This window comes from Entelurus aequoreus, linkage group LG13 (genome assembly GCF_033978785.1).
Source record: "Entelurus aequoreus isolate RoL-2023_Sb linkage group LG13, RoL_Eaeq_v1.1, whole genome shotgun sequence".
Lineage (NCBI taxonomy): Eukaryota > Metazoa > Chordata > Actinopteri > Syngnathiformes > Syngnathidae > Entelurus > Entelurus aequoreus.
The window spans coordinates 61,125,229-61,152,163 of NC_084743.1; the positions used below are offsets into that span (position 1 = coordinate 61,125,229).

At 39.9% G+C, this 26,935-nt stretch overlaps 2 protein-coding genes across 4 annotated transcripts in view; one reads left to right on the forward strand and one right to left on the reverse strand.

The window, feature by feature from the left end:
* mnta (MAX network transcriptional repressor a) overlaps nt 1-12,241 on the forward strand; it is a 30,002-nt gene extending 17,761 nt beyond the window's left edge. For both annotated transcript variants that reach the window (XM_062068116.1, XM_062068115.1), the window contains exons 5-6: nt 8,641-8,833; nt 10,260-12,241. In XM_062068116.1, coding sequence (XP_061924100.1) covers nt 8,641-8,833; nt 10,260-10,990 — 924 coding nt within the window. In that variant the 3' untranslated portion in view covers nt 10,991-12,241. The remainder of the gene's footprint in view (nt 1-8,640; nt 8,834-10,259) is intronic.
* Nucleotides 12,242-13,660: 1,419 nt separating this feature from the next.
* The window catches only part of LOC133663562 (septin-5-like), a 125,118-nt gene continuing 111,843 nt past the window's right edge, over nt 13,661-26,935 (reverse strand). For both annotated transcript variants that reach the window (XM_062068117.1, XM_062068118.1), the window contains 2 exons: nt 24,724-24,823; nt 13,661-15,969 (listed from right to left, as the gene is read on the reverse strand). In XM_062068117.1, coding sequence (XP_061924101.1) covers nt 15,904-15,969; nt 24,724-24,823 — 166 coding nt within the window. In that variant the 3' untranslated portion in view covers nt 13,661-15,903. The remainder of the gene's footprint in view (nt 15,970-24,723; nt 24,824-26,935) is intronic.

Here is a 26,935-nt window from a genome sequence, read left to right on the forward strand (position 1 = left end):
TTACAGTGCACAATTTGATAACTTGCATTGAAATCATAAGTCAAGCTGATATTCAAGTACTTATTATTATTTATTTTTTTATATTATTTTGTTGCGTTATTAGATAATATTACATTTGAAAAGATCTGTATATAAAGATAAGCATGCAGTTCATGTATCTTTTGAATATCAAAATGAAAAGAACAAATACATTTTGTAAGAAAATATTCTTTATTAAAGCATATTATTACCATTTCGCGGACCAGATCTAGCCCCCGGGCCTTGAGTTTGACACCTGTGCTCTACATGTACTTGTTGACAGCTGACAACACATGCAAGTGTTTTTGAAGCAGGTACAATAATAGTGAACATGTGTGTCAATCTGCTATCAACATCTCATTCCAAAGAGTCCTCCAAAAAGCCTAGTGTTCCCTAGAAGCTGTAAAATAATCCTGGCTGCAGTAGAAGTCCTCCCACCTGCTCAGCCCCTCCTCCGCCGCCTCACTGAGCTTTTAAGGCCACATGATCAGCGAGCACATGGCTAGTGAGAGCCATGTGATGTCACCCCCCTCCCCTCCCCCTTACACTTACTCTGCTGCAGCAGTAGAGCAGCACTCGCATTTTAAACGCCCGTTTGCTGCACAATTTCACCGGGCGGCGTGAAAAGGAATGTTATGTTATCAAGTATGAATGTCTGTGTAGGATAATGCTTTGTTTATGAACGCTATCATAATTAGAATAACATCACACAAAATTAATAATTGTACAATATTCATCTGAATTCAGCAACCTTAAGTCACATACACTATACCACTTGCATGGAGGAAAAGGCTACTATTCTTACAGTAAGACATGGATTATTTAATAAACCGGTGTCCAAGGTGCGGCCTGGGGACCATTTGCAGCTAATTGTTTTTACTATTACAAAAAACATCAACAGTGTAATATAGGAACAAACAGGAGTAATGTAATGAGAAAAAGTTGCGATATTGAAACTAATATCACACAGCTGCCATGCAGGCAGTTTTTACTTAAACTGTTATTGCATTGTGCAAAAAAATAATAATTAGTTCAAATCAGTTTTGGTATGAATATGAGAAATTCAAGACTTTACATTAAATATTCCACTTTTAAAAAAAATTGGGGGAAAATATTGCATATATTGTGTTTTTGCGGTGAAAAATAAAACAAGGTTTTCTTTGAAAAAAGGTAAGATAAAACCTATAATTGTCGTATGAGTGGAGGCCTTTTGGATCCACCAGAAGTTGATAGTCAGATCTTTTTTTTAAAACGCTCATTACTCAAAAAAACAAAAATGAACCAAAAGCAATGTTCTTATGAACTATTGACCTATTTAAAGCTTCAATTACTTCACATCATATTTCCACTTTGACATTTTTTTTTTGGGGGGTGGGGGATATTGCATATTTTGTGGTTTTATCATAAAAAAAACTGTTTTTTTCTTTGACAAAAAAGGGCATAAAACAGACTTCTTTTTTTTGTCAACGGATAGATCTGAATTTGATCTAAAAGCGTTGAAAATACAGAAATATTAATGTACTGTATAAGTTATTCTCGACAGGGTTTTCATTGGCAGAAAAGGGCAGAAAACATAAGAAAAAGTTAACTTGATGTCAACAGATCTGAAGTTTTAAGAATAAGTCAAATATTAAAAACACTTTAACTTCCTAGTACCTGGCTGGCGTCCACATATGTGGACATCACATTTTTGGGAGTGTAGAGCGCAATATTAAATTTTACTCTACAAGACCCTGGTTTTAACTTTCACTGCCAATTAGTGGTGGCGGAAGAGTTATATATATATATACAGTACAGGCCAAAAGTTTGGACACACCTTCTCCTCATTCAATGTGTTTTCTTTATTTTCATGACTATTCACATTGTAGATTGTCACTGAAGGCATCAAAACTATGAATGAAAACATGTTTTATATTCTAGTTTCTTCAAAATAGCCACCCTTTGCTCTGATTACTGCTTTGCACACTCTTTGCATTCTCTCAATGAGCTTCAAGAGGTAGTCACCTGAAATGGTTTTCACTTCACAGGTGTGCTTGAAGCTTGAGAGAATGCCAAGAGTGTGCAAAGCAGTAATCAGAGCAAAGGGTGGCTATTTTGAAGAAACTAGAATATAAAACATGTTTTCAGTTATTTCACCTCTTTTTGTTAAGTACATAACTCCACGTGTTCATTCATAGTTTTGATGCCTTCAGTGACAATCTACAAAGACAACGCATTAAATGAGAAGGTGTGTCCAAACTTTTGGCCTGTACTATACGTCAAATGTTAGATTCAAGATGGCAACTTTCAACCTTTTTTTTTGTTTTTATACTCATTGGGTTTCTAAAGAGCCGAGACAAATTAAAAATGCATGCCATACAAGAGTTCAGCTCTTAGGGATCTTTAACACTCACCAAAATTGAGGGAATGCATAATAAAGTATTGGTTTTGAAAAGGAAAAATATCAAAATGGCCCCCAAAGCGTTTATTTTTCTATGTGAGTAGAAAAAAGTGTGGACACGCCTGATCTAATACTAGTAAGGCCCAAAAATGCACAGCATTACAATGTTCTAGCTAATGTCCTACTACTTACTATGTCATAATTAGAGATGTCCGATAATGACTTTTTTGCCGGTATCCGACATTCCGATATTGTCCAACTCTTAATGACCGATTCCAATATCAACCGATACCGATATATACAGTCGTGGAATTAACACATTAGTATGCCTAATTTTGTTGTGATGCCCCGCTGGTTTTCCAAAATAAATCAACGGAAGTTATGGAAAAAAATGCCAACATGGCCCTGCCATATTTATTATTGAAGTCACAAAGTGCATTATTTTTTTTAACATGCCTCAAAACAGCAGCTTGGAATGTGGGACATGCTTTCCCCGAGAGAGCATGAGGAGGTTGAGGTGGGCGGGGTTGGGGCGGGGTAAGGAGTAGGGAGTAGCGGGGGGTGTATAGTGTAGCGTCCCGGAAGAGTTAGTGCTGCAAGGGGTTCTGGGTATTTGTTCTGTTGTGTTTATGTTGTGTTACGGTGCGGATGTTCTCCCGAAATGTGTTTGTCATTCTTGTTTGGTGTGGGTTCACAGTGTGGCGCATATTTGTAGCAGTGTTCAAGTTGTTTATACGGCAACCCTCAGTGTGACCTGTATGGCTGTTGACCAAGTATGCATTGTATTCACTTGGGTGTGTGAAAAGCTGTAGGTATTATGTGATTGGACCGGCATGCAAAGGCTGTGCTTATTGGCGCTCTGTACTTCCCCCTACGTCCGTGTACACAGCGGCGTTTTAAAAAGTCATACTTTTTTCTTTTTGAAACCGATACCGATAATTTCCGAACCGATACCGATAATTTCCGATATTACATTTTAAAGCATTTATTGGCCAATAATATCGGCAGCCCGATATTATCGGACATCTCTAGTCATAATGGCCGCTACATAAAAACATCAGTGCTGGTCCTGGCTCAAATAGACAATGTTGTTATGGCAGTCAAACTAGCAGTATTATTTTAGCTGTATTAAATAAAAAATGCATCAGACAGGTCAGATTGTCCACCATGACCTGAGAGCAGTGACACTTGGGACATGCAGGAGAGAAATGAGGCCAGAAAAGGGTGAATTGGACACACACACACACACACACACACACACACACACACACACACACACACACACACACACACACACACACACACACACACACACACACACACACACACACACACACACACACACACACACACACACACACACACACACACACACACACACACACACACACACACACAAAGCTCTAATTGTGAGCTGTCAGGCACCACGTGAAGTCTTCCTGCTGCAAGGCGCGGCAAGAGGAGGTCAGCCCACAGTCACAAGACCCGTCTCGCTCCAGTTGGAGACGAGAGCGGCGTGTCTGCAACGTGGCCTCACGCCCTGCTGCTGGCCCTTTAAGAGGCGCGGGCTCACAGCACAGTTTGTCCTCTGCACAAGTGGAGGGGCTCGCCTCGCCCCTCCCCCCCTCCGGTTCTCCCAGCCATGTGCACTTCACTTGCGTGGCTTGTGACGGCAAAGTGTGTTTACTTTGCAAGCGCTCACTGCCGCCTATCCCTAGCTGATCTACATTTCCACACACGCGTGGTTCAGATTGACCGAGGGGAGGTTGACAATCATGCCGAGGAGACAAAAGGTACTTGGAACCTGATGTCCTGGCAACACATTAGCAGGAAGTCATGTGGGAGCCATCTGCCTTAAGTGGCTTCTCAGGTTGCGTGCGTTTCTATGGCGATGAGCGCATTTGTTGTGGTCTCGGCCACGTGCACGCACATGCACGCTCCAGTTGAGTGGAGCACCTGGACCATGGCTGGGCCATGTAGCCGTCATCTGGCGTGTACTCTGTTCTAGATTTAGACACACCTTGCTTGGCGTCTCTTACGGAGGACACCATCGATGACAAGACTGTCCTCATGGCAGGGATTGCACCATCATAGTCAATCTAGGATATATTTAACCTACGAGAAAAATGTCAACCGTCATCAACCGGCTGCTGTGACAAAAGCTTCATTAGCCCTTCTAACATTTGTAAATGATACAAGTGAACAAAGAAGTCTAATAACCCTTAACAACTTTTACACCTCCCATATTGGAGCTTTGAGTATTGGCCGATAATGATCAAATACAATATCAGCAGAAAAATACGTACTTTTACTATTTTGTAGTGTGGAATGAGTCGGTGAACAATGGTAGCTATAAAAACACTAAACCATTTATTAACCGTATGAAATGGACTTATTTCAGTTCAAGTAAAACGATAAATGTTTTTTTTTTTTCAAAACCAAGTAGCCACAATATTTAAATTAAGCTCATGTAAGTCAAATGATGCGGACATGTTTGTTACCGGATACCTTCTAATACGCTTCTGCCTTGGAGACTTTGTATGTGTAAACAACGAGCAACCACAATTGTTCGATACTGGTTTATATTGACAAATGTGCTGTTTTATACTGCAAAATTTACACTGATTATGTATGTCGAGCTTGTGTGCTATCGTGCGCTTAGTTGTTGTGTAGCTGCTAGCTCCTGGTAGCCTATAACCTACCGTGTTTACTTTCTGTAATTGACTTGACTAAAATAGAATAACGTGTGTTTTTATTGGAGGACATTTAGATGTTCACTGGCTGTCCAGCTTTGCACAAACATGCTGCAGGACTGTTTGTATCGGACATTTTAGATGCACGGTGATATCATCCGATACTTGTTTTTTTTAATGATATCGGACATATATCAATAAATCGGGACACCCCTTTTCTAGATAAAAATACTAAATAAAGTGCAGATTAATATATATTTCACCAAAAAAACAGCCTACAGCTAACTTTATGTACCGTATTTTTCGGACTATAAATCACAGTTTTTTTCATAGTTTGGTGCGACTTATACTCAGGAGCGACTTATGTGTGAAATTATTAACACATTACCGTAAAATATCAAATAATATTATTTAGCTCATTCACGTAAGAGACTAGACGTATAAGATTTCATGGGATTTAGCGATTGGGAGTGACAGATTGTTTGGTAAACATATAGCATGTTCTATATGTTATAGTTATTTGAATGACTCTTACCATAATATGTTACGTTAACATACCAGGCACGTTCTCAGTTGGTTATTTATGCCTCATATAACGTACACTTATTCAGCCTGTTGTTCACTATTCTTTATTTATTTTAAATTGCCTTTCAAATGTCTATTCTTGGTGTTGGGTTTTATCAAATAAATTTCCCCAAAAAATGCGACTTATACTCCGGAGCGACTTATTCTCCGAAAAATACGGTACTAGGTTGTAATGCAAGTGAGATATAACGTAACATTTATTTGGCAATATTCTCCAATTTTGCTGATGTTGAATTGCTGCAAAACTACCAGATAACATTAGTGCTTTGTGTGTATTTTCCCTAAAATAAGCTTCTACTGCATTGTGTGGAGCACGGCACTACTAATCCACTTCTAAGACAAGAGACAGGTGCCTGACCTGATTCTATTTACACTCCATGCGCTCATAATGTCCTACGTGCACAGCAAGACAAAACTTGCCCTTTACTCACACACACACTGACTTGCCACATGCACTTGAACGCTGACACACACCCTACAAGAGTGAACACAAGCAGGAAGTCCACCCGAGCAGGATATGGTGTTATGATCCTGACTCATCAACTTGCTGCGACTTGACTTCACATTGCTGGTTTTTGTTTTTCCTCTTCGGTAAGCCCACATGTATGTGGGTGTGTAATACTACGTGTTTTATGTGGATGTGTAGTAATAGGTGTTGTATGTGGACGTGTAGTAATAGGTGGTGTATGTGGGTGTGTAGTATGTGGATGTGTAGTAATACGTGTGTATGTGGATGTGTAGTAATAGGTGTTGTATGTGGATGTGTAGCAATAGGTGTTGTATGTGGACGTGTAGTATGTGGATGTGTAGTAATACGTGTGTATGTGGATGTGTAGTAATAGGTGTTGTATGTAGACGTGTAGTATGTGGATGTGTAGTAATACGTGTGTATGTAGACATGTAGTAATAGGTGTTGTATGTGGACGTGTAGTAATGGGTGTTGTATGTGGACGTGCAGTAATGGGTGTTGTATGTGGACGCGTGTAGTAATGGGTGTTGTATGTGGACGTGTAGTAATGGGTGTTGTATGTGGACGTGTAGTAATGGGTGTTGTATGTGGACGTGTAGTAATGGGTGTTGTTTGTGGACGTGTAGTAATGGGTGTTGTATGTGGACGTGTAGTAATGGGTGTTGTATGTGGACGTGTAGTAATGGGTGTTGTATGTGGACGTGTAGTAATGGGTGTTGTATGTGGACGTGTAGTAATGGGTGTTGTATGTGGACATGTAGTAATAGGTGTTGTATGTATACATGTAGTAATACGGGTTGTATGTGGACATGTAGTAATAGGTGTTGTGTGTGTGGACGTGTAGTAATAGGTGTTGTGTGTGGACGTGTAGTAATAGGGGTTGTGTGTGGACGTGTAGTAATAGGTGTTGTATGTGGACGTGTAGTAATAGGTGTTGTATGTGGACGTGTAGTAATAGGTGTTGTATGTGGACGTGTAGTAATAGGTGTTGTATGTGGACGTGTAGTAATAGGTGTTGTATGTGGACGTGTAGTAATAGGTGTTGTATGTGGACGTGTAGTAATATGTGTTGTATGTGGACGTGTAGTAATAGGTGTTGTATGTAGACGTGTAGTAATACGTGTTATATGTGGACGTGTAGTAATAGGTGTTGTATGTATACATGTAGTAATACGGGTTGTATGTGGATGTGTAGTAATAGGTGTTGTGTGTGTGGACGTGTAGTAATAGGTGTTGTGTGTGTGGACGTGTAGTAATAGGTGTTGTGTGTGGACGTGTAGTAATAGGGGTTGTGTGTGGACGTGTAGTAATAGGTGTTGTATGTGGACGTGTAGTAATAGGTGTTGTATGTGGACGTGTAGTAATAGGTGTTGTGGACGTGTAGTAATAGGTGTTGTGGACGTGTAGTAATAGGTGTTGTGTGTGTGTGTGGACGTGTAGTAATAGGTGTTGTATGTAGACATGTAGTAATAGGTGTTGTATGTGGACGTGTAGTAATAGGTGTTGTATGTGGACGTGTAGTAATAGGTGTTGTATGTAGACGTGTAGTAATACGTGTTATATGTGGACGTGTAGTAATAGGTGTTGTATGTATACATGTAGTAATACGGGTTGTATGTGGACGTGTAGTAATAGGTGTTGTATGTGGACGTGTAGTAATAGGTGTTGTATGTATACATGTAGTAATACGGGTTGTATGTGGACGTGTAGTAATAGGTGTTGTATGTGGACGTGTAGTAATAGGTGTTGTATGTGGACGTGTAGTAATAGGTGTTGTATGTAGACGTGTAGTAATACGTGTTGTATGTGGACATGTAGTATGTGGATGTGTAGTAATACGTGTTGTATGTGGACGTGTAGTAATGGGTGTTGTATGTGGACGTGTTGTATGTGGACGTGTAGTAATAGGTGTTGTATGTGTACATGTAGTAATACGTGTTGTATGTGGACGTGTAGTAATACGTGTTGTATGTGGACGTGTAGTATGTGGATGTGTAGTAATACGTGTTGTATGTGGACGTGTAGTAATGGGTGTTGTATGTGGACGTGTTGTATGTGGACGTGTAGTAATACGTGTTGTATATGGATCAGAACGCGACGGTCTTTGGACTTTATAGAACGTTTTTACAGGCTTTTCAATTGGAATAGAGGAAGTGTGTGGTTGTGTCAGCTGACCTGCTGAGGGGAGGGGAAGTGGGTCAGAGTCATTGCCTGGAAGCCCCGCCCACTTTCCATGGAAGCTTGGCCCCCAAGCCTACACCTCCTCTTGTCGCTCTATTGGTCTGTGCCAAAACTTTATGCAGCTTGGATTGCGTTTGTGTTGAACAGTCCAAGGAAACTACCTGGAGGCACAACAGAAGGAAGTGATATAGACAAGGGAAGACTTTCCCTGTGCCTGAAAAGCAGTACACAATGTAACATCAGTGAAACAATGAGTAGAGGTACACAAGTGTAGCCTGCAAACTACCAAACAGTCTTATGCACCTTCCTGGCAGACGTTGAAGCGCAAGGAGAAAGAGTACGAGCACGACATGGAGCGCCTGGCCCGGGAGAAGATAGCCACGCAGCAGCGACTGGAGGAGCTGAAGAACGAGCTGAACCAGTGGATGGATGTGGTGGAGATCGACCGCGTGCTCCGGCAGACGGTGCAGCCTGAGGAGGACCAGGCCTCCACCTCCACCGCCTCAGGTCGGCCTCCACACCACATGGGCTGCATACTAGGACACACGTCATGTGACAAATATTGTGATACCACCACGGGCCAAGTGCCATGATGCTATTGTCGTTGAGGATAAATATCGCTTTTTATTGCCTAACATGGTCACGTTCGTCAAATGGTTTGGTCTAGGGATGAGCGATATGGTCTAAAATCTATATCACGATATATATAGCAGTTTCCTACAATAATGTAATACTTATATCACGATGTATTATTGGTATGTAAATGATAATAGAACAATTTCAAAACGGGTTACAAAGGCTCCTAATTAGGCTGTTGACATGTGGCGTAGTATTACTTTCTTAAAACTACTATTGATCTACTTGCTAATTGACTGTTAATATAGACTCCAGCACCCCCCACGACCCCAAAAGGGACAAGCGGTAGAAAATGGATGGATGGATTGACCTGGTTACTTTTTGTTGTAGCCTGTTTCTATCTACACTTCTGTTCAAATGTAATAAGCAATGTAATATTATTCTGTTTGGGTACCTTTTATATTAGTTTTGGGCATTGATCTAATATCAAGTAGTTACAAGGGCAGTATTGGTCATACCAATGCTGAGATACTTCAAATTGTCAATATCATTAAATGATGAATGATCACATGTTATAATCAGACAAAACTCACAGGATGGTTGTGTAATAAAAAGGACAAAATATTTAATCTGATCTAACCACTGTGGTATCGTCCCTATACAGTACTGATACTATACTTGTTATCATTACTGTCAATATTTGTATAGATCTGTGCCACCTCTGTTTACATTCAAGAGCTTTAGCTTTGCCATTAGCATATCCTTCTATGTTGTGTAGTGTAGCATGTTTAGCTATTCCTCGTCCTCTAGTGATGTTGACACGAGTAAGAAACAATTTATTTGCTGCCAAGGAGGCGAAGATCGCTGACATAGAAGCGGCTTTGCACTTTGGAGAGACGTTAGCCTTTGGCTAAAATGCTCTTCGTTTGTCAAATTTGCAGGACACAGCTAGAATGTGTCATTATGATATGACGATAGTATTAAAACTCTATCGTCACCCAAATTCATATCATTTACCTACTCGGTGGCCTAGTGGTTAGAGTGTCCGCCCTGAGATCGGTAGGTTGTGAGTTCAAACCCCGCCAAAGACTATAAAAATGGGACCCATTACCTCCCTGCTTGGCACTCAGCATCAAGGGTTGGAATTGGGGGTTAAATAACCAAAAATGATTCCCGGGCGCGGCCACCGCTGCTGCCCACTGCTCCCCTTCCCTCCCAGGGGGTGATCAAGGGTGATGGGTCACATGCAGAGGACACATTTCACAATCATTGTGACAATCATTGGTACTTTAACTTATTTATATTGCACAACCTATTTGGCACATTTAAAACAGAAGTTTTGTTTGTGTACTTGCAGAAGGTGAAGACGTCATGGATGACGAAGATGACGATGACGACGACGTTCCCTTAAGCCAACAGACGGCCTCACCCGGCGCACCTCAAGTCCATCCAGCCGAGCTACACAAGACACCGACCCCCATCCAGACCCTGACTCTGCCCCCGTGTGCCCCCTCCTTCATCAGCCAGCACATCTCCATCCAGCACAAGGTTCCTTTGCAGCCAACATCCAGTCCACACATGCCATCCAAGCCTTTAGCGCCGCCCATGACCACCACATGCAGCGTTCTCTCCGCCCCCATCCCCGCCCAGCCGAGCTTGCACCCCACAGTTATCGCCCACGCATCCGTTTCCCACCCGTCTGTCATCCAAGCGGTCAACCATGTCATCCAGACGGCGGGAACCAAACACATAGCCCACCTGGCGCCCTCGGCTGCCGCCGGCTCCGTGCAGTTGGCACCCGGCCAGCCGCCCATCAGCCACATCACCGTGCACCCGGTGGCCCACCTGGGTCAGCACCTGCCCGCCCTCTACCCGCAGCCCGTGGCCGTCACTCAGCCCGCCTTGATCAGCCACATCGCGCACACACTCGGACACGTCAACGGGACCGCCGGCGGCCAGCCGACCGCCATCATGGCCAAACAGACGATGGTGGCGCACCACCCGCAGCTGGTGGGTCAGACTGTTCTCAACCCCGTCACCATGGTGACCATGCCCTCCTTCCCCATCAGCACCCTAAAGCTAGCCTGAGCAAGCGCCCTTTAAAAAGCGGGCAGACAACCACGCGCAGGCTGCATGTGAAGATCCACAGAACGTAGGAAGAGCTTGCACGCACGCACACACATACACACACACACACACACACGCAGGTTATTGTGCAGCGGTGATGTTTACTGGCTAATACAGAGAAAATGTGCAAACGGTTGTGGAAGGTGGACTACCCACTGGCACATTTCTACCAGCCCACAAGCAGCACATTGACAACGTGAGACGGAAGCTCCGCCCCCTTCCTCTAGCAGCCAGGCTGCTCTGCAACATCCAAACTGTGGACCGGATTGCTCTTCGGCGTACTGGAGTGGAGTTCTAAGGGACACACATGCTACATGAGCGCGCCCTGCTGTTCCCTAATGGTATAAGGCCTACACCGAAGACACAATGTTGGTATTCAAATATAGCTTTGTCACAGATGTTGATAAACATTCACCAGCCACATGTATGATGCAAAAATGCCTTTACAAAAATAGCAATGCTTAATTTGAAGAATCCAAAGTAAGCATTGTTATTTGAACTATCCTTCAACAATGAAGATGAATGTGGCGAGCGAGTAAAACGTGACATGTTTAAATGTAAAAACAATTTGACCGTTTTCACTACAACTAACAGACTTTGTTGGCATTTCATATCATTTTTCTTTTAAACTGTCACATTTTTATTTACCATATTAGCACTGTGAACCTCAAAAGACGAGCATCCAACCTGTGGTTATCCTAGCACTTGCTGCTCTCTTCAATATTGTGACTTGCGGAGGAGCAGACCTATCTTTTTTATTATTACAAGTATATTAAAGTATCATGTAACTTTTTAGTTCCTTTGCTTGTAACTTCTCATGTCCGGTGTACATTTTACGTGCTGTGTTGTATTGGGACCATGATGTAGGCAGCAGTGCAGACCATAAACTAAGACTCACGCCCACGTAGCACAGTGCTCTGCCCGCGTACGTCTTTCCCTGTTTTGTTGGGATTCCAGAAAAGATGAAAAAAAAAAAAGTCACCTTTCTTGCAAGCAATTCAGTTAGAAATCATGTCGGAGCACGATCAACATAAAATGTCTAAAAGGTGTCAGAAGATTCTGACGCTCGGAAGACATTAGCAATACACGTTTTTTTTCCCTATGGAGAAAGTTTTATTGTAAATGGCCTCAAGGCTGAATTTAGATTTCACTATGATTTAAAAATTATATGGAAACAAATAAAGCATAAGTTAATAAACTTGTTTGCAAATGTCTGAAGTTTCATCTTTTTAGGCAAGTTTGAAAAACGTTTTGGCCATACATGTCACATGACTAAATGACATGGCGCCCTCTAGGGGTTGGAAGGTATGCTAGCATTGATCATACGTGTATGATATCCTCAAGTGTGTTATGATCAGTAAATAATAAATGATAAATGGGTTATACTTGTATAGCGCTTTTCTACCTTCAAGGTACTCAAAGCGCTTTGAAAGTATTTCCACATTCACACACTGATGGCGGGAGCTGCCATGCAAGGCGCTAACCAGCAGTCATCAGGAGCAAGGGTGAAGTGTCTTGCCCAAGGACACAATGGACGTGACTAGGATGGTAGAAGGTGGGGATTGAACCCCAGTAACCAGCAACCCTCCGGACAAATCTATAAATAATTGACTTATCAGTCAAGTGTTGCCTCGCTTAATGACGGCCATGTTTTTCCTACCATTTTTGACTTAAATTTGACAGGTGCTTGTCAGTCCATTAAAAAGGTGTGTACCAAATATGGAGGTAATTCATCAATGTGGTGTGTTTTTATCCAAATAGCACATGCATACAGTAAGGGTGCATGTTTTCACAGAGTTTCCCTTTTGTGAGTAGTTTACACAAAACAAATTAGACTTAGACTAGACTTCCTTTTTATTGTCATTCAAATTTGAACTTTACAGTACAGATAAGAACAAAATGTCGTTGCAACAGCTCATGGTAGTGCAGAATAAAAAAGCAATAAGGTGCATATATAAATAAATAAATAGGTTACTGTAGAGATAAATATATTGCACTTTTTCATATGCATCCACGTTTATGGATGTATGTTATATTGTCTTTATTCCAGCGAGTTAATCCATTTTATATACATAGTATACCTAACTTTCTCACTTCCGATACAATTCTGATTCCGGAGCCTTGAGTATTGTTTGATACAGATATTGATCCGATGAGATCAGCACAAAAAAATACAATTATTTTCTAGTGTGGAATGTTAGAAAAGGTTTGATCAAGTGGAATTACACAGAATAGTAAGTATGAAAAACCCTTTATTAAAAGCTCTCTGGAACAGACTTAATGCGGTCTTTAAGTTAAAGTGGAGTGGTAGTTGTTTTTTTGACACCTAGCGGCAACAATAATTCATTAAGTTAAGGTCAAGTTGCAGTAAATTGAAAGATGCAGACTAGTTTGTTACTGGATACTTTCCATTACGATAACAGACCGATATCCAATATTAGTATAGGATCGATATCTGATAATATCAGATGGACCAGTATCCGATTTTGATATTACCTACCCATCTGACTTTCGGGACACCCCAAATAGAAAACAAATGAAATAACTTTTATAAATGATGAAATATTCAAAGTAAGCCACAGTTGCAACACAAAGACAAGAGACATTAAAATTATACAATATTTTGTATTTTTATTGTCATGTCAGAATTGTTTGCATATTTCTTCTCAGCCATCCAATTTGCATTTGTACATTTCGAACATAACATACTCCAAAGTGTAGAACAACAAATGATAAGACAGCAAACATAATGGCTGATTTCAGAACAGAAAGACAAAATATTGCAACAAATGAGGTTTGTTCTCACAACGTTTTGAAAATCAAGCATAAAAGTGTTAACTTTATAAAATCATATAATGCTAAGTATTCCAGGATGTTGACAAAATTGTTAGTATTAGTGTACGTTAAGGCGATAATTAAAGTTCCAATCATCAAAAAGATCATTGCCTGCATATATTTAAGCCCATTATACTTTGTTTCAATGCCCATAAATAATATTTGTACAATAGACAAATAACACGAGTAAGCCTTTTGTCATCACCAGGCTCAAGTGTTTTTACATTATTACAGTAACAATGGCAATGTGTGTATTTTATAGTCAATACAGAGCACTGATTAAAGGAGAACTGCATTTTTTGGGGGGTAATTTTGCTGATCATCCACAATCCTTATGTGAGACAAGCACACACCTTTTTCTTTTAATTCCAACTCACAAATAAAAGTTAGCAAAAGCCAGATAACAATGGAGGTAGGTTGTGGAGTCGTTAAACTCCACCTACAAAGCGCTGTAAAAACATCCTAAAACCTCCATCATTGTTTTACTGCACATGCTGTAAGTATATAAGTAATGTAGTAACAAGCACATTCATAATAACATGTCATATTTACGTATTTTGTTCCTTTTAAGCGTACGGCGGCGTATTAATTTCACAGACGCTTCACAAAGTTGGCTTTTTCCTTTAACAACATCACCACTAATCACGGCAGACTTCATGGGAGCCAACAAAGACTTCTTTGGGACAAAAAAAAAAGATCCAGATACTTATATTTTTGAGCCTGAATATACAGAAGATGAGCTACACATTTTACAAGCTTAGTGACAAGCAGACCCAGCAAGTAGCAGTATTGCTAAGTGCTAATCAAGAAATACAAACTACGAACATAATAAAACAATCTTTTACTGTACAATGTCTGCTCTAACTTGGATGCTGACTGATGGGATGTTTATATCTTCCTGTTTAGATGAAGAATCATAATCCTCCTGTCTTTCTCGCCAACTCCGGGTCTAAGTTTAAAGCCAAAGTTGCCCAAATTCCCGGTTTTTGGCCATAACCTTCTACTATCCAGGTGAGAGGCATGATTTATAATCTAGAATGAACTTTTACCAAATCAGAGGCGATGCAGCAGCTCAGCATGTCAATAGCTGCATAAGCTGGTTAGCTCTCTGTGATCAAGGCGCCACTAAAAATAATTCCCCTGCGTTAGCGCTTATAATAACAATGTCACTAACACTTGGTTAATATTCAGGTCACAAGATGTAAATGTAGTACTGTTGGTGTTTATTTATGTTTACTAAGAGTGCTTTATGAGCATAATAGAGTACTACGATTAGCTTTATTGTCAGCCACCTCGAACTTGTCATATATTACAAATTAGAATGCATGAAAATTGAAAGATGTGTTCTTGTCTTACATAAAGATTGTAAATGATTGACAAATGAAAAAAAAAAGTTCAGTTCCCCTTTATTCTGAGTCATTTCCTCTTTTTTATATTGACATAATGGGCAGTTATGATTGAGATTGATAAATTCTGCCTAGCAACAAGTATCCGATGCAAACATGAAGAATCCAAGACATTGGTGCTGATTTTACAGTGTTGCATCAGCCAGATTTATACAATTGTATTTTAGCGATCAAGGTTTTATAATGAATGATGCACATCTCTGTTTAGTAAATTTACGTACGTTGGAATGCAAAAATATATTTTCTAATATAACATAAGTTGCTGGTCCCTACTAATGTGACACAGACGCACTAACACATTAGTCCAAACATTCAACTCATACAAAGCAGGTTAACAACAGTGTTGTTAAACAAAATGGAAAAAATATATATATTTGGGTGTCATATAAAAAATGTAATTTATATAATTCATGTTGACCTATAGAGATAATTAAAAATAACCTGCACCAAAAAAAGGGTTTGCTTGAAAACAAGAGCAGACCTTCAAATACAGTTGTATGAATCAGATGACGCCCTCGTTTTGTTTCCTTAATTCTTATTTACAAGGCGGAGGCTCGAGCGTTCTTACCTCGTCCTCCTGAGTGCATGACGGGCGGCTGATGAGGTCAAAGTTCACGAGGATGACACGGGGTGTCAGTAGGCGTCCTGAGTGTGCATTTTGTCCTGAATCCTCTGCAGCATCTCTTGCATCCGCCGCAGCTGACAAACACGACACACACGTTAGACGCCATGCTTCCCTCACACGTCAACGCACAGATATGTCAATATTTATATCACATGACCCAGTCTTTTTCAACCACTGTGCCGTGAGATACAGTCTGGTGTGCCGTGCGAGATGATCTAATTTCACCTATTTGGGGTAAAAATATTTTTTGCGGTAATTATAGTCTGCAAATTATGTGTTGTTGTTGAGTGTCGGTAAAGTAACCGTGTAATACTCTTCCATATCAGTAGGTGGCAGCCGGTAGCTAATTGCTTTGTAGATGTTGGAAACAGCGGGAGGCAGCGTGCAGGTCAAAAAGGTATCTAATGCTTAAACCAAAAAATAAACTAAAGGTGAGTGCCCCTAAGAAAAGGCATTGAAGCTTAGGGAAGGCTATGCAGAACGAAACTAAAACTGAACTGGCTACAAAGTAAACAAAAACAGAACGCTGGACGACAGCAAAGACTTACTGCGGAGCAAAGACGGCGTCCACAATGTACATCCGAACATGACATGACAATCAACAATGTTCCCACAAAAAAGGATAAAAACAACTGAAATATTCTCGATTGCTAAAACAAAGAAGATGCGAGAAATATCGTTCAAAGGAAGACGTGAAACTGCTACAGGAAAATACCAAAACAAGAGAAAAAGACACCAAAATAGGAGCGCAAGACAAGAACTAAAAGACTAGACACAGGAAAACAGCAAAAAACTCTAAATAAGTCACGGCGTGATGTGACAGGTGGTGACAGTACACCTACTTTGAGACAAGAGCTATATTGATGCATGCTTGGTTATGGTTTAAAGTCATGTCCAACAATTGCGACAACGACTTTTTACTGTCAACCGAGTTTCGCTTTTTAATGATTTCTGCTGTTAGTGAGCCTTTTTCAACGCAAAAAATGTGCCTTGGCTCAAAAAAGGTAGTGGCCTAGTGGTTAGAGTGTCCGCCCTGAGATCGGTAGGTTGTGAGTTCAAACCCCGGCCGAGTCATACCAAAGACTATAAAAATGGGACCCATTACCTCCCTGCTTGGCACTCAGCATCAAGGGTTGGAATTGGGGGTTAAATCACCAAAAATGATTCCCGGGCGCGGCACCGCTGCTGCCCACTGCTCCCCTCACCACCCAGGGGGTTATCAAGGGGATGGGTCAAATGCAGAGGACACATTTCACCACACCTAGTGTGTGTGTGACAATCATTGGTACTTTAACTTAACTTAAAAACACTGAGGTGACCTACACTGGCACTAATGTTGTGACAATGTTATGCAAAATAAGCAGTGCAATTAGTCGTTTGTAGCGACAAAAACAGCTGCATACTAAATGTTTGTCTGCATTTGTTGTTATGAAACGTACAAACTAACAAAAGGAAGAAAGAAAAACAAAAATGAATAACAGCAGTCTCTTTATTTGGTGGAAATTTGGTTCCAAGCAGGTGTTAGCTAAATATGAATCACTTTCACAGCCCAATATAAAAGCTACATCAACAATTGGTATATTTGAAAACAGTGATGCTAACTTTTAACAACTATAAACAACTTAATATATATTACTGTAGTTTGCGGTGGCGTAGAGTTACATTATATTCTGAGAACCGCTCTGCGAATTTTACATAAGCAAAACATTAGAGCAGTGGTTCTTAACTTGGGTTCGATCGAACCCTAGGGGTTCGGTGAGTCGGGCTCAGGGGTTCGGCGGAGGTCAAAACACACCCGACTCATCGTGTAAATAAAAACTTCTCCCTATCGGCGTATTACGTATACGGCAACAGCAGAAGTCAGACTGATTTGCAGGTGTGTAATTTGTTGTGAGTTTATGCACGGTGTTGGTTTTGTTCTTTGAACAAGGTGATGTTCATGCTCGGTTCATTTTGTGCACCAGTAAAAAAACATGGTAACACTTTAGTATGGGGAACATATTCACCATTAATTAGTTGATTATTAACATGCAAATTAGTAACATATTGGCTCTTAACTAGTCATTATTAAGTACTTATTAATGCCTTATTCGGCTAGGCCTTATTATAACTCTAACCCTCTAACCCTGGCCCTAACCATAACCCTAACCAAATAACTCTAAATCAAGTCTTTGTTACTTAGAACAGTGTTTTTCACCCTTTTTTTGAGCCAAGGCACATTGTTTTCATTGAAAAAATCCTGAGGCACACCAAAAGCACAAATCATTAAAAAATGAAACTCAGTTCTCGCAATTGTTGGATATGAATTTAAAGCATAACCAAGCATGCATCACTATAGCTCTTGTCTCAAAGTAGGTGTACTGTCACGACCTTGGTGTTTTCCTGTGTGGTGTTTTAGTCCTTGTCTTGCGCTCCTATTTTGGTGTTTTTTCCTGTTTTGTTGGTATTTTCCTGTTGCAATTTCATGTCTTCCTCGAGCGCTATTCTCCACACCTGCTTTGTTTTCGCAATCCAGACTATTTAAGTTGTGCGGACGCTTTCCTTCTTTGTGGGGACATTGTTGATTGTCATGTCATGTGCGGATGTACTTTGTGGACGCCGTCTCCACTCCACACACCGTAAGTCTTTGCTGTCGTCCAGCATTTTGTGTTTTGTTTACTTCGCAGCCAGTTCAGTTTTAGTTTCGTTTTGCATAGCCATCCCTAAGCTTCAATGCCTTTTCTTAGCGGCACTCACCTTTTGTTTATTTTTGGTTTAAGCATAAGATACCTCTGTACTTGCACGCTGCTTCCCGCTGTCGTCTGTATATCTTGATCATGACAAGACGTGTTCCCGACATCTACAAAGCAATTAGCTACTTGCTGCCACCTACTGATATGGACGAGTATAACATGGTTACTCTGCTACATTATTGACGGATTATAATTACTAGCGTGCAAAAAATATTTTTAACCCAATTAGGTGAAATTACCACCAGCAGAAATCATTAAAAAACAAAACTCGGTTGACATTAAAAAGTCCTTGTCGCAATTGTTGGATATGACTTTAAACCATAACCAAGCATGCGTTGATATAGCTCTTGTCTCAAAGTAGGTGTACTGCCCCCCCCGTCACATCACACCCTGACTTTTTTTGAGTTTGTTTCTGTTTTCCTGTGTCTAGTCTTTTAGTTCTTGTCTTGCGCTCCTATTTTGGTGGCTTTTTCTCTTTTTTTTTGGTATTTTCCTGTAGCAGTTTCATGTCTTCCTTTGAGCGATATTTCCCGCATCTACTTTGTTTTAGCAATCAAGAATATTTCAGTTGTTTTTATCCTTCTTTGTGGGGACATTGTTGATTGTCATGTCATGTTCGGATGTACATTGTGGACGCCGTCTTTGCTCCACAGTAAGTCTTTGCTGTCGTCCAGCGTTCTGTTTTTGTTTACTTTGTAGCCAGTTCAGTTTTAGTTTTGTTCTGCATAGTCTTCCCTAAGCCTAAATGCATTTTCTTAGCTTAGGGGCACTCACCTTTTGTTTATTTTTTTACCTGCACGCTGCCTCCCGCTGTTTCCGACATCTACAAAGCAATTAGCTACCGGCTGCCACCTACTGATATGGAAGAGTATTACACGGTTACTCTGCCGAGCTCTAGACAGCACCGACACTCAACAACAACACATCATTTGTAGACTATAATTACTAGTTTGCAAATAATATTTTTAACCCAAATAGGTGAAATTAGATCATCTCCCACGTCACACCAGACTGTATTTCAACGATTTTCACCCGGACAACAATATTGGGGGCGGCACATTGGTTGAAAAACACTGACTTAGAATATGTTCCCCATACTAAAGCGTTACCAAAAACATATAACTTTGTCTTGAATTTGAAAAAAAAAACATTTTATTTTTCACGCATATGAAACTGGTGAGGTTCGGTACCTCCAACAAGGTTAAGAACCACTGCATTAGAGGAACTCTTAAGACTACATTTTAACCTTTAAACACAGCTGTTACCGACGTCGTACCTAATGTTGTGGTCAGGGATAACTAATAATAATAATAGTGTCTATTTCTGAGTTCGATAAGGTTTAAATACCGAATCATCATTGCAGTTAGTTGGCGTACAAACAAAGATGGCGGAAATAGCTGACACGAATAACTATAAGTATCAAAATGAACTATTTAAAATACCAAGTGTCTCCGAAGTATTCATTTGAATGATAAATAAACCCAACTCACCAATGTGTTTTCGAAAACCTTATCGAATGTGTTCATGAGGAAGTTCCTAAAATAATCCAAGTTAGCAGGATTCACCGAAATAAACTGTACTTGATTAATTGCACCCGCGCTCAAATCGACAGTAAACGAGCTGTTGCTGTTTAGCATAGGACACGCCCCTTTTTGCCATATAAGGAAATGACAGGAAACGGTTGAAAACGTTATGAAATAAATGAGGTTGAAATCAACAGATTAGAGAGAGTCAACGTAAAAAACAGGAACAAAACAAAAAAAACATGAGAAGAGATGCTAACCATTATCTGACCGGCCAGCATTAAATACAATGTAGGTGTGCAAGTGACGCTCCGGTGCTATGCCCTTATATGGCATTGGAGGGCGTTCACTTATGTAAACTAAGTGACCTAATACCGATTTTACAACCATTAAATCAGTGTTTTTCAACCACTGTGCCGTGAGATATTGTCTGGTGTGCCATGGGAAATTATGCAACTTCACCTAAATGGTCCCAATTTTTTTTTTTTTGCAAATCAATAATTATAATCGGCAAATAATACGCCGTTGCTTAGTGTCTGTATTTGCCAACCCTCCCGATTTTCCCGGGAGACTCCCGAATTTCAGTGCCCCTCCCGAAAATCTCCCGGGGCAACCATTCTCCCGACTTTCTCCCGATTTTTACCCGGACAACAATATTGGGGGCGTGCCTTAAAGGCACTGCCTTTAGCGTCCTCTACAACCTGCCGTCACGTCCGCTTTTCCTCCATACAATCAGCGTGCCGGCCCAGTCACATAATATATGCGGCTGTTACACACACACAACTGAATGCAAGGCATACTTGATCAACAGCCATACAGGTCACACTGAGGGTAGCCGTATAAACAACTTTAACACTGTTACAAATATGCGCCACACTGTGAACCCACACCAAACAAGAATGACAAACACATTTTGGGAGAACATCCGCACCGTAACACAACATAAACACAACAGAACAAATACCCAGAACCCCTTGCAGCACTAACTCTTCCGGGAAGCTACAATATACACCCCCGCTACCACCAATCAACCCCCCCCCCCCTCCTCCAAACACACATCTCCCGAATTCGGAGGTCTCAAGGTTAGCAAGTATGGTGTCGGGTGAGACGAGGATGGTTTGTTGTGAACACAATATGCAGACCACAGCGGGAGGCAGTGTGCAGGTAAAAAGGTATGCAACGCTTAAACCAAAAATAAACAAAAATGGAAAGGGAAAGGAAAAGGCAGTGGCTATGCAAAGCTAAAGTAAAACTGAACGGGCTACAAAGTAAACAGAAACAAAATGCTGGACGACAGCAAAAACTTACGGCGTCCACAAAGTACATCCGTACATGACATGACAATCGACCATGTCCACACAAAGAAGGATAGCGACAACTTAAATAGCCTTGCTCGCTTACACAAAGCAGGTGCGTGGAATAGCGCTCAAAGGAAGGCATGAAACTGCTAACCAACAAAACAGGAAGGGCCACCAAAATAACAGCGCAAGACAAGAAGTAAAGCACTACACACAGGAAAACACCAACAAACTCAAAATAAGGTGGAGTTTCATTTTTTAACGTTTTCTGCTGGTGGGTGTGCCTCCGCATTTTTTTAATGAAAAAAATGTGCCTTGCCTCAAAAAAGGTTGAAAAACATTGCATTAAATAACACACTCGGTAAAAATGACTTCTTCACAACAATTCAGCAGTTTTTCATAATAAACAGCAGACTCTAGAAAAAAAGCAGGAACATAAGGCTGGATCAGTCAGAATAATAAATAAATAAATAGTAGTTAATCCTATAATATCCTACTGTAAAGTCACAGGACATTTGTGTTGACTATTATAAAAAATTGCACTAATTTCCCTATTAAATATGCTAGCTAGTTGACTTCAACTTTACTGACAAATAAACGGCTTAATAGATGAATAATAGTTACTGTATATAGCAGACCTGGGCAAAATAAGGCCCGGGGGCCACATGCGGCCCATTGAGCTTTTCAATCTGGCCCGACGGACATTCCCAAATAATTGTTTTAGATGTTTAAGATGGAAAGTGTAGCTGCCATTATGATGCGCAGTGATGTTTCCTAATGACCGCAAGTCTTCAACTATACTAAGTCTTTCAATGCTTGGAATCTGCATCATATACTAGTTACTATGGTCATCTAATTAGTTACTACGGTCATCTAATTACTTACGATGGTCATTTAATTACTTACTATGGTCACTATGAGATATCTCAGATTGTAGGTGGGGTTTTTTTCACTATGTTTGTTGCATTTTGGTTGCGTTTCGGTTGATTGTAAAATATGTTGTCAATATTCAGTGTTTTATCATTCATAGTTAATATTGTAAATCCCACATTCTTTATTTTCATGCACATTCTGGGTGTCTCATTCAGTAAAAAAAAATTCAAATTCCATTCCGTTTTTTAAGGCGGTCTGTAATAACGTTTTTAGTAGAGATGTCCGATAAATGCTTTAAAATGTAATATCAGAAATTATCGGTATCGTTTTTTTTGAATTATCGGTATCGTTTTTTAAAATGTATTTTATTTTATTTTTTAATTAAATCAACATAAAAAACACAAGATACACTTACAATTAGTGCACCAACCCAAAAAAACATCCCTCCCTCATTCACACAAAAGGGTTGTTTCTTTCTGTTATTAATATTCTGGTTCCTACATTATATATCAATATATATCAATACAGTCTGCAAGGGATACAGTCCGTAAGCACACATGATTGTGCGTGCTGCTGGTCCACTAATAGTACTAACCTTTAACAGTTCATTTTACTCATTTTCATTAATTACTCGTTTCTATGTAACTGTTTTTATATTGTTTTACTTTCTTTTTTATTCAAGAAAATGTTTTTAATTTATTTATCTTATTTTATGTTTTTATTTTTATTTTTAAAAAGGACCTTATTTTCACCGTACTTGGCTGTCCAAATTAGGCATAATAATGTGTTAATTCCACGACTGTATATATCGGTATCGGTTGATATCAGTATCGTTAATTAAGAGTTGGACTATATCGGAATATCGGATATCGGCAAAAAGCCATTATCGGACATCCCTAATACTAAGTCTTTCAATGCTTGGAATCTGCATCATATACTAGTTACTATGGTCATCTAATTAGTTACTATGGTCACTATGAGATATCTCAGATTGTAGGTGGGGTTTTTTTTCATTATGTTTGTTGCCTTTTGGTTGCGTTTCGGTTGATTGTAAAATATGTTGTCAATATTCAGTGTTTTATCATTCATAGTTAATATTGTAAATCCCAAATTCTTTATTTTCATGCACATTGTGGGTGTCTCATTCAGTAAAAAAAAATGTCAAATTCCATTCCGTTTTTTAAGGCGGTCTGTCATAATGTTTTTAGTAGGGATGTCCGATAATGGCTTTTTTGTCTATATCCGATATTCCGATATTGTCCAACTCTTAATTACCGATACCGATATATACAGTTGTGGAATTAACACATTATTATGTCTAATTTGGACAACCAGGTATGGTGAAGATAAGGTCCTTTTTTAAAAAAATTAATAAAATAAAATAAGATAAATAAATTAAAAACATTTTCTTGAATAAAGAAGAAAGTAAAACAATATAAAAACAGTTACATAGAAACTAGTAATTAATGAAAATGAGTAAAATTAACTGTTAAAAGTTAGTACTATTAGTGGACCAGCAGCACGCACAATCATGTGTGCTTACGGACTGTATCCCTTGCAGACTGTATTGATATATATTGATGTATAATGTAGGAACCAGAATATTAATAACAGAAAGAAACAACCCTTTTGTGTGAATGAGTGTAAATGGGGGAGGGAATTTTTTTGGGGTTGGTACACTAATTGTAAGTGTATCTTGTGTTTTTTATGTTAATTTAATAAAAAAAACTAAAAAAAACCCCAAAAAAACCCGATACTGATAAAAAAAAAACAACGATACCGATAATTTCCGATTTCCATTTTAAAGTATTTATCGGCCGATATCGGACATCTCTAGTTTTTAGCTCTCAATCATTATTGTGAGCGTGTATTAGCGTTCCTAAAAATTGATATACCGGCCCCCAGACACACTTTTTTTAATCTAAATCTGCCCCCCGAGTAAAATAATTGCCCAGGCCTGGTATATAGTATCGATGCTAATAAACATGCTATTCATGAAATTCAAGTAGTAGTAAAAGATGACTGCTAGTGTTAAAATGAGCAGAGACAACATGACAAGACAGAAAATGAGCAATGGGAAAATAACAAGTGAATGTAAAAACAGTGACATGATGTCCAAGAAGAGAAGAGGCAGGAAGAATAGGAAGAATAAATAGAGAGAATATGTGCAGCCTTCCTGAAAGTGTCTAGTGGGGACAAAATATGGTTTGAAATGAGACTAAAACAAGTTGTTGCTAAACGTGTGTGCTAAGGACGCTCTAAAGGGCCTCGTCTTCCAGATGCGAGCGAGCCTCGGGGCTGGGTTGAGGTTCGAGGTGTTCGTGGTGCTCAAACGTGTGTTCGTGCTCGAAGTGACGGCGGTGAGGCTGATGAGACTCCATTGGGTGGTCGGTGTGCCGTACCTCCTCATCTTTCTCTCGGATGAGCTTTTCCGTCTCGCTGTCCATGCCGTCGCCCCCGCTTGGGATGGGGAAGTCGGTGCCGCTCTCCCTGGTTAGCTTACTACACACACACACGCACACACACACACACACACACACACACACACACACACACACACGCACACACACACACACACACACACACACACACACACACACACACACACACACACACACACACACACACACACACACACACACACACACACACACACACACATCAGTACTGATGAAGTCGACTCCACATAATATTATTTTGCTCTGTGATTAAAAGATTCACAGCAGATATAACCATCACAGCATGCTCATAGCTGGAATCATTGTTAATAATAATAAATAATAATATAGGATGCTTTATTTATAAACCAGTTTCCAATTTTTTTTCTACCAGGTGCTGCATATACAGAAAAAAATGAAGGCTGCCACATTGATCCTTTAAAAATGTGTGTTTAAACAGACCTTAAAAGTAGTGATGGGTAAATGACGCCTCAGTGAGTGTGTGGCACACTCACTACCTGTGTTGACACTGCTCTGATATTAGGGGTGTAACGGTACGTGTATTTGTATTGAACCGTTTCGGTACGGGGGTTCCGGTTCGGTTCGGAGGTGTACCGAACGTGTTTCTACACGGACATATTAAGTAGTGTACCGCACGTTGTGTAAACAATGCACACCGAAGCACAACACATGGCATGCTAGCAACGACCGGGCTACGACAACATGTAAAAGCCAGAGCTGGAAGACCCTCCTGCCTCGTTAAGATCTCCCGTTTGGGAACACTTTGGTTGCGCGATACAACAATGGAGGACGGAGGTTTGCCGACATTGTTCAGCAGCTGCTTCTGACAACACGTCAAACATGCTAACCCATTTGAAGCGTCACCAACCCCATTCAAGCAGCCTCTCCTCGGCGAGTCAGGCAGGGCTAAAGCAATAACAAATGTTTTTATAGCAGCAGATTTAAGACCATATTGCATTAAAAACTAGATTTTGACCCACTTCTATGGTGGAAGAACAAAGAGCCCTCATATCCTCTTACTGCCAAGTTAGCCAGGCTGAGGCTGAGTTGACTTGAAACTGTTTAAAGTTGCACTTTTTATATGTAGAAGAAAAGTTTTGTCATTTTATTTAATCTGAGCAACAACTTGAGGCAGTTTAATGTTGATTAACGTGGACCCCGACTTAAACAAGTTGAAAAACTTATTGGGGTGTTACCATTTAGTGGTCAATTGTACGGAATATGTACTGTACTGTGCAATCTACTAATAAAAGTCTCAATCAATCAATCAATCAATCAAAAAAAGCACTTTATATGTAGAAAGGTTTTGTTAAGAAACCATTCTGAGCCTTATCTTATTGACTTTTTATTTTATATATGTTGACCACATTAACCCTGGCAATGGACCCTGTGTGTGTATGTATGTTATGTCATTGTTTACAAATTTGGTAAATAAATAACCAAAAAATGTATATTTTGTTGTTTTCTTACTGTACCGAAAATGAACCGAACCGTGACCTCTAAACCGAGGTACATACCGAACCGAAATTTTTGTGTACCGTTATACCCCTATCTGATACTGTTTTGCTGTTGTTTAGGGTCAACCGCCACCTACTTGATTAAAAAAGTCACTACATTTCACATGCAAATAAAAATTAATAGTTAGCTAAGTTAATTTTAGTTTTTTGTTTCTTTAAACAAATAGTTGTGCAGAAAGGAATATGAAAGGCGCAACTCAAATCAATGAGCCAAATTGTAAATAAAAAGAGAGTAATTTGTACCTTATTTGGTGCTATAAGATCAAAATGATCTAATTTTTCCATTTTCTTAGTTCTATTTAGACCAGGGGTGTCCAAAGTGTGGCCCGGTGGTCATTTGTGGCCCACAGCTAATATTTTGACGGCCCGCGGCACATTCTAAAAATATTATTAAAGAAAAAAGTGGCATAAAAGAGCAAACAGATGAAATGTAACGAGAAAAAGTTGCAATGTTGACTCTAAAAACACACAGCGTCCATGCAGGCCGGTTTTTGTTCTTTAAAGCTGTCATTGCTCAAAAATAATAATGAATCAAAAATTTTGACCTACTTTACCTCAAAAATCCAACTGTTAAATATTTAAGGGAATGTAGCCATATTTTGTGTTTGCCATAAAAAAACAAGTTAACGGCATAAAAC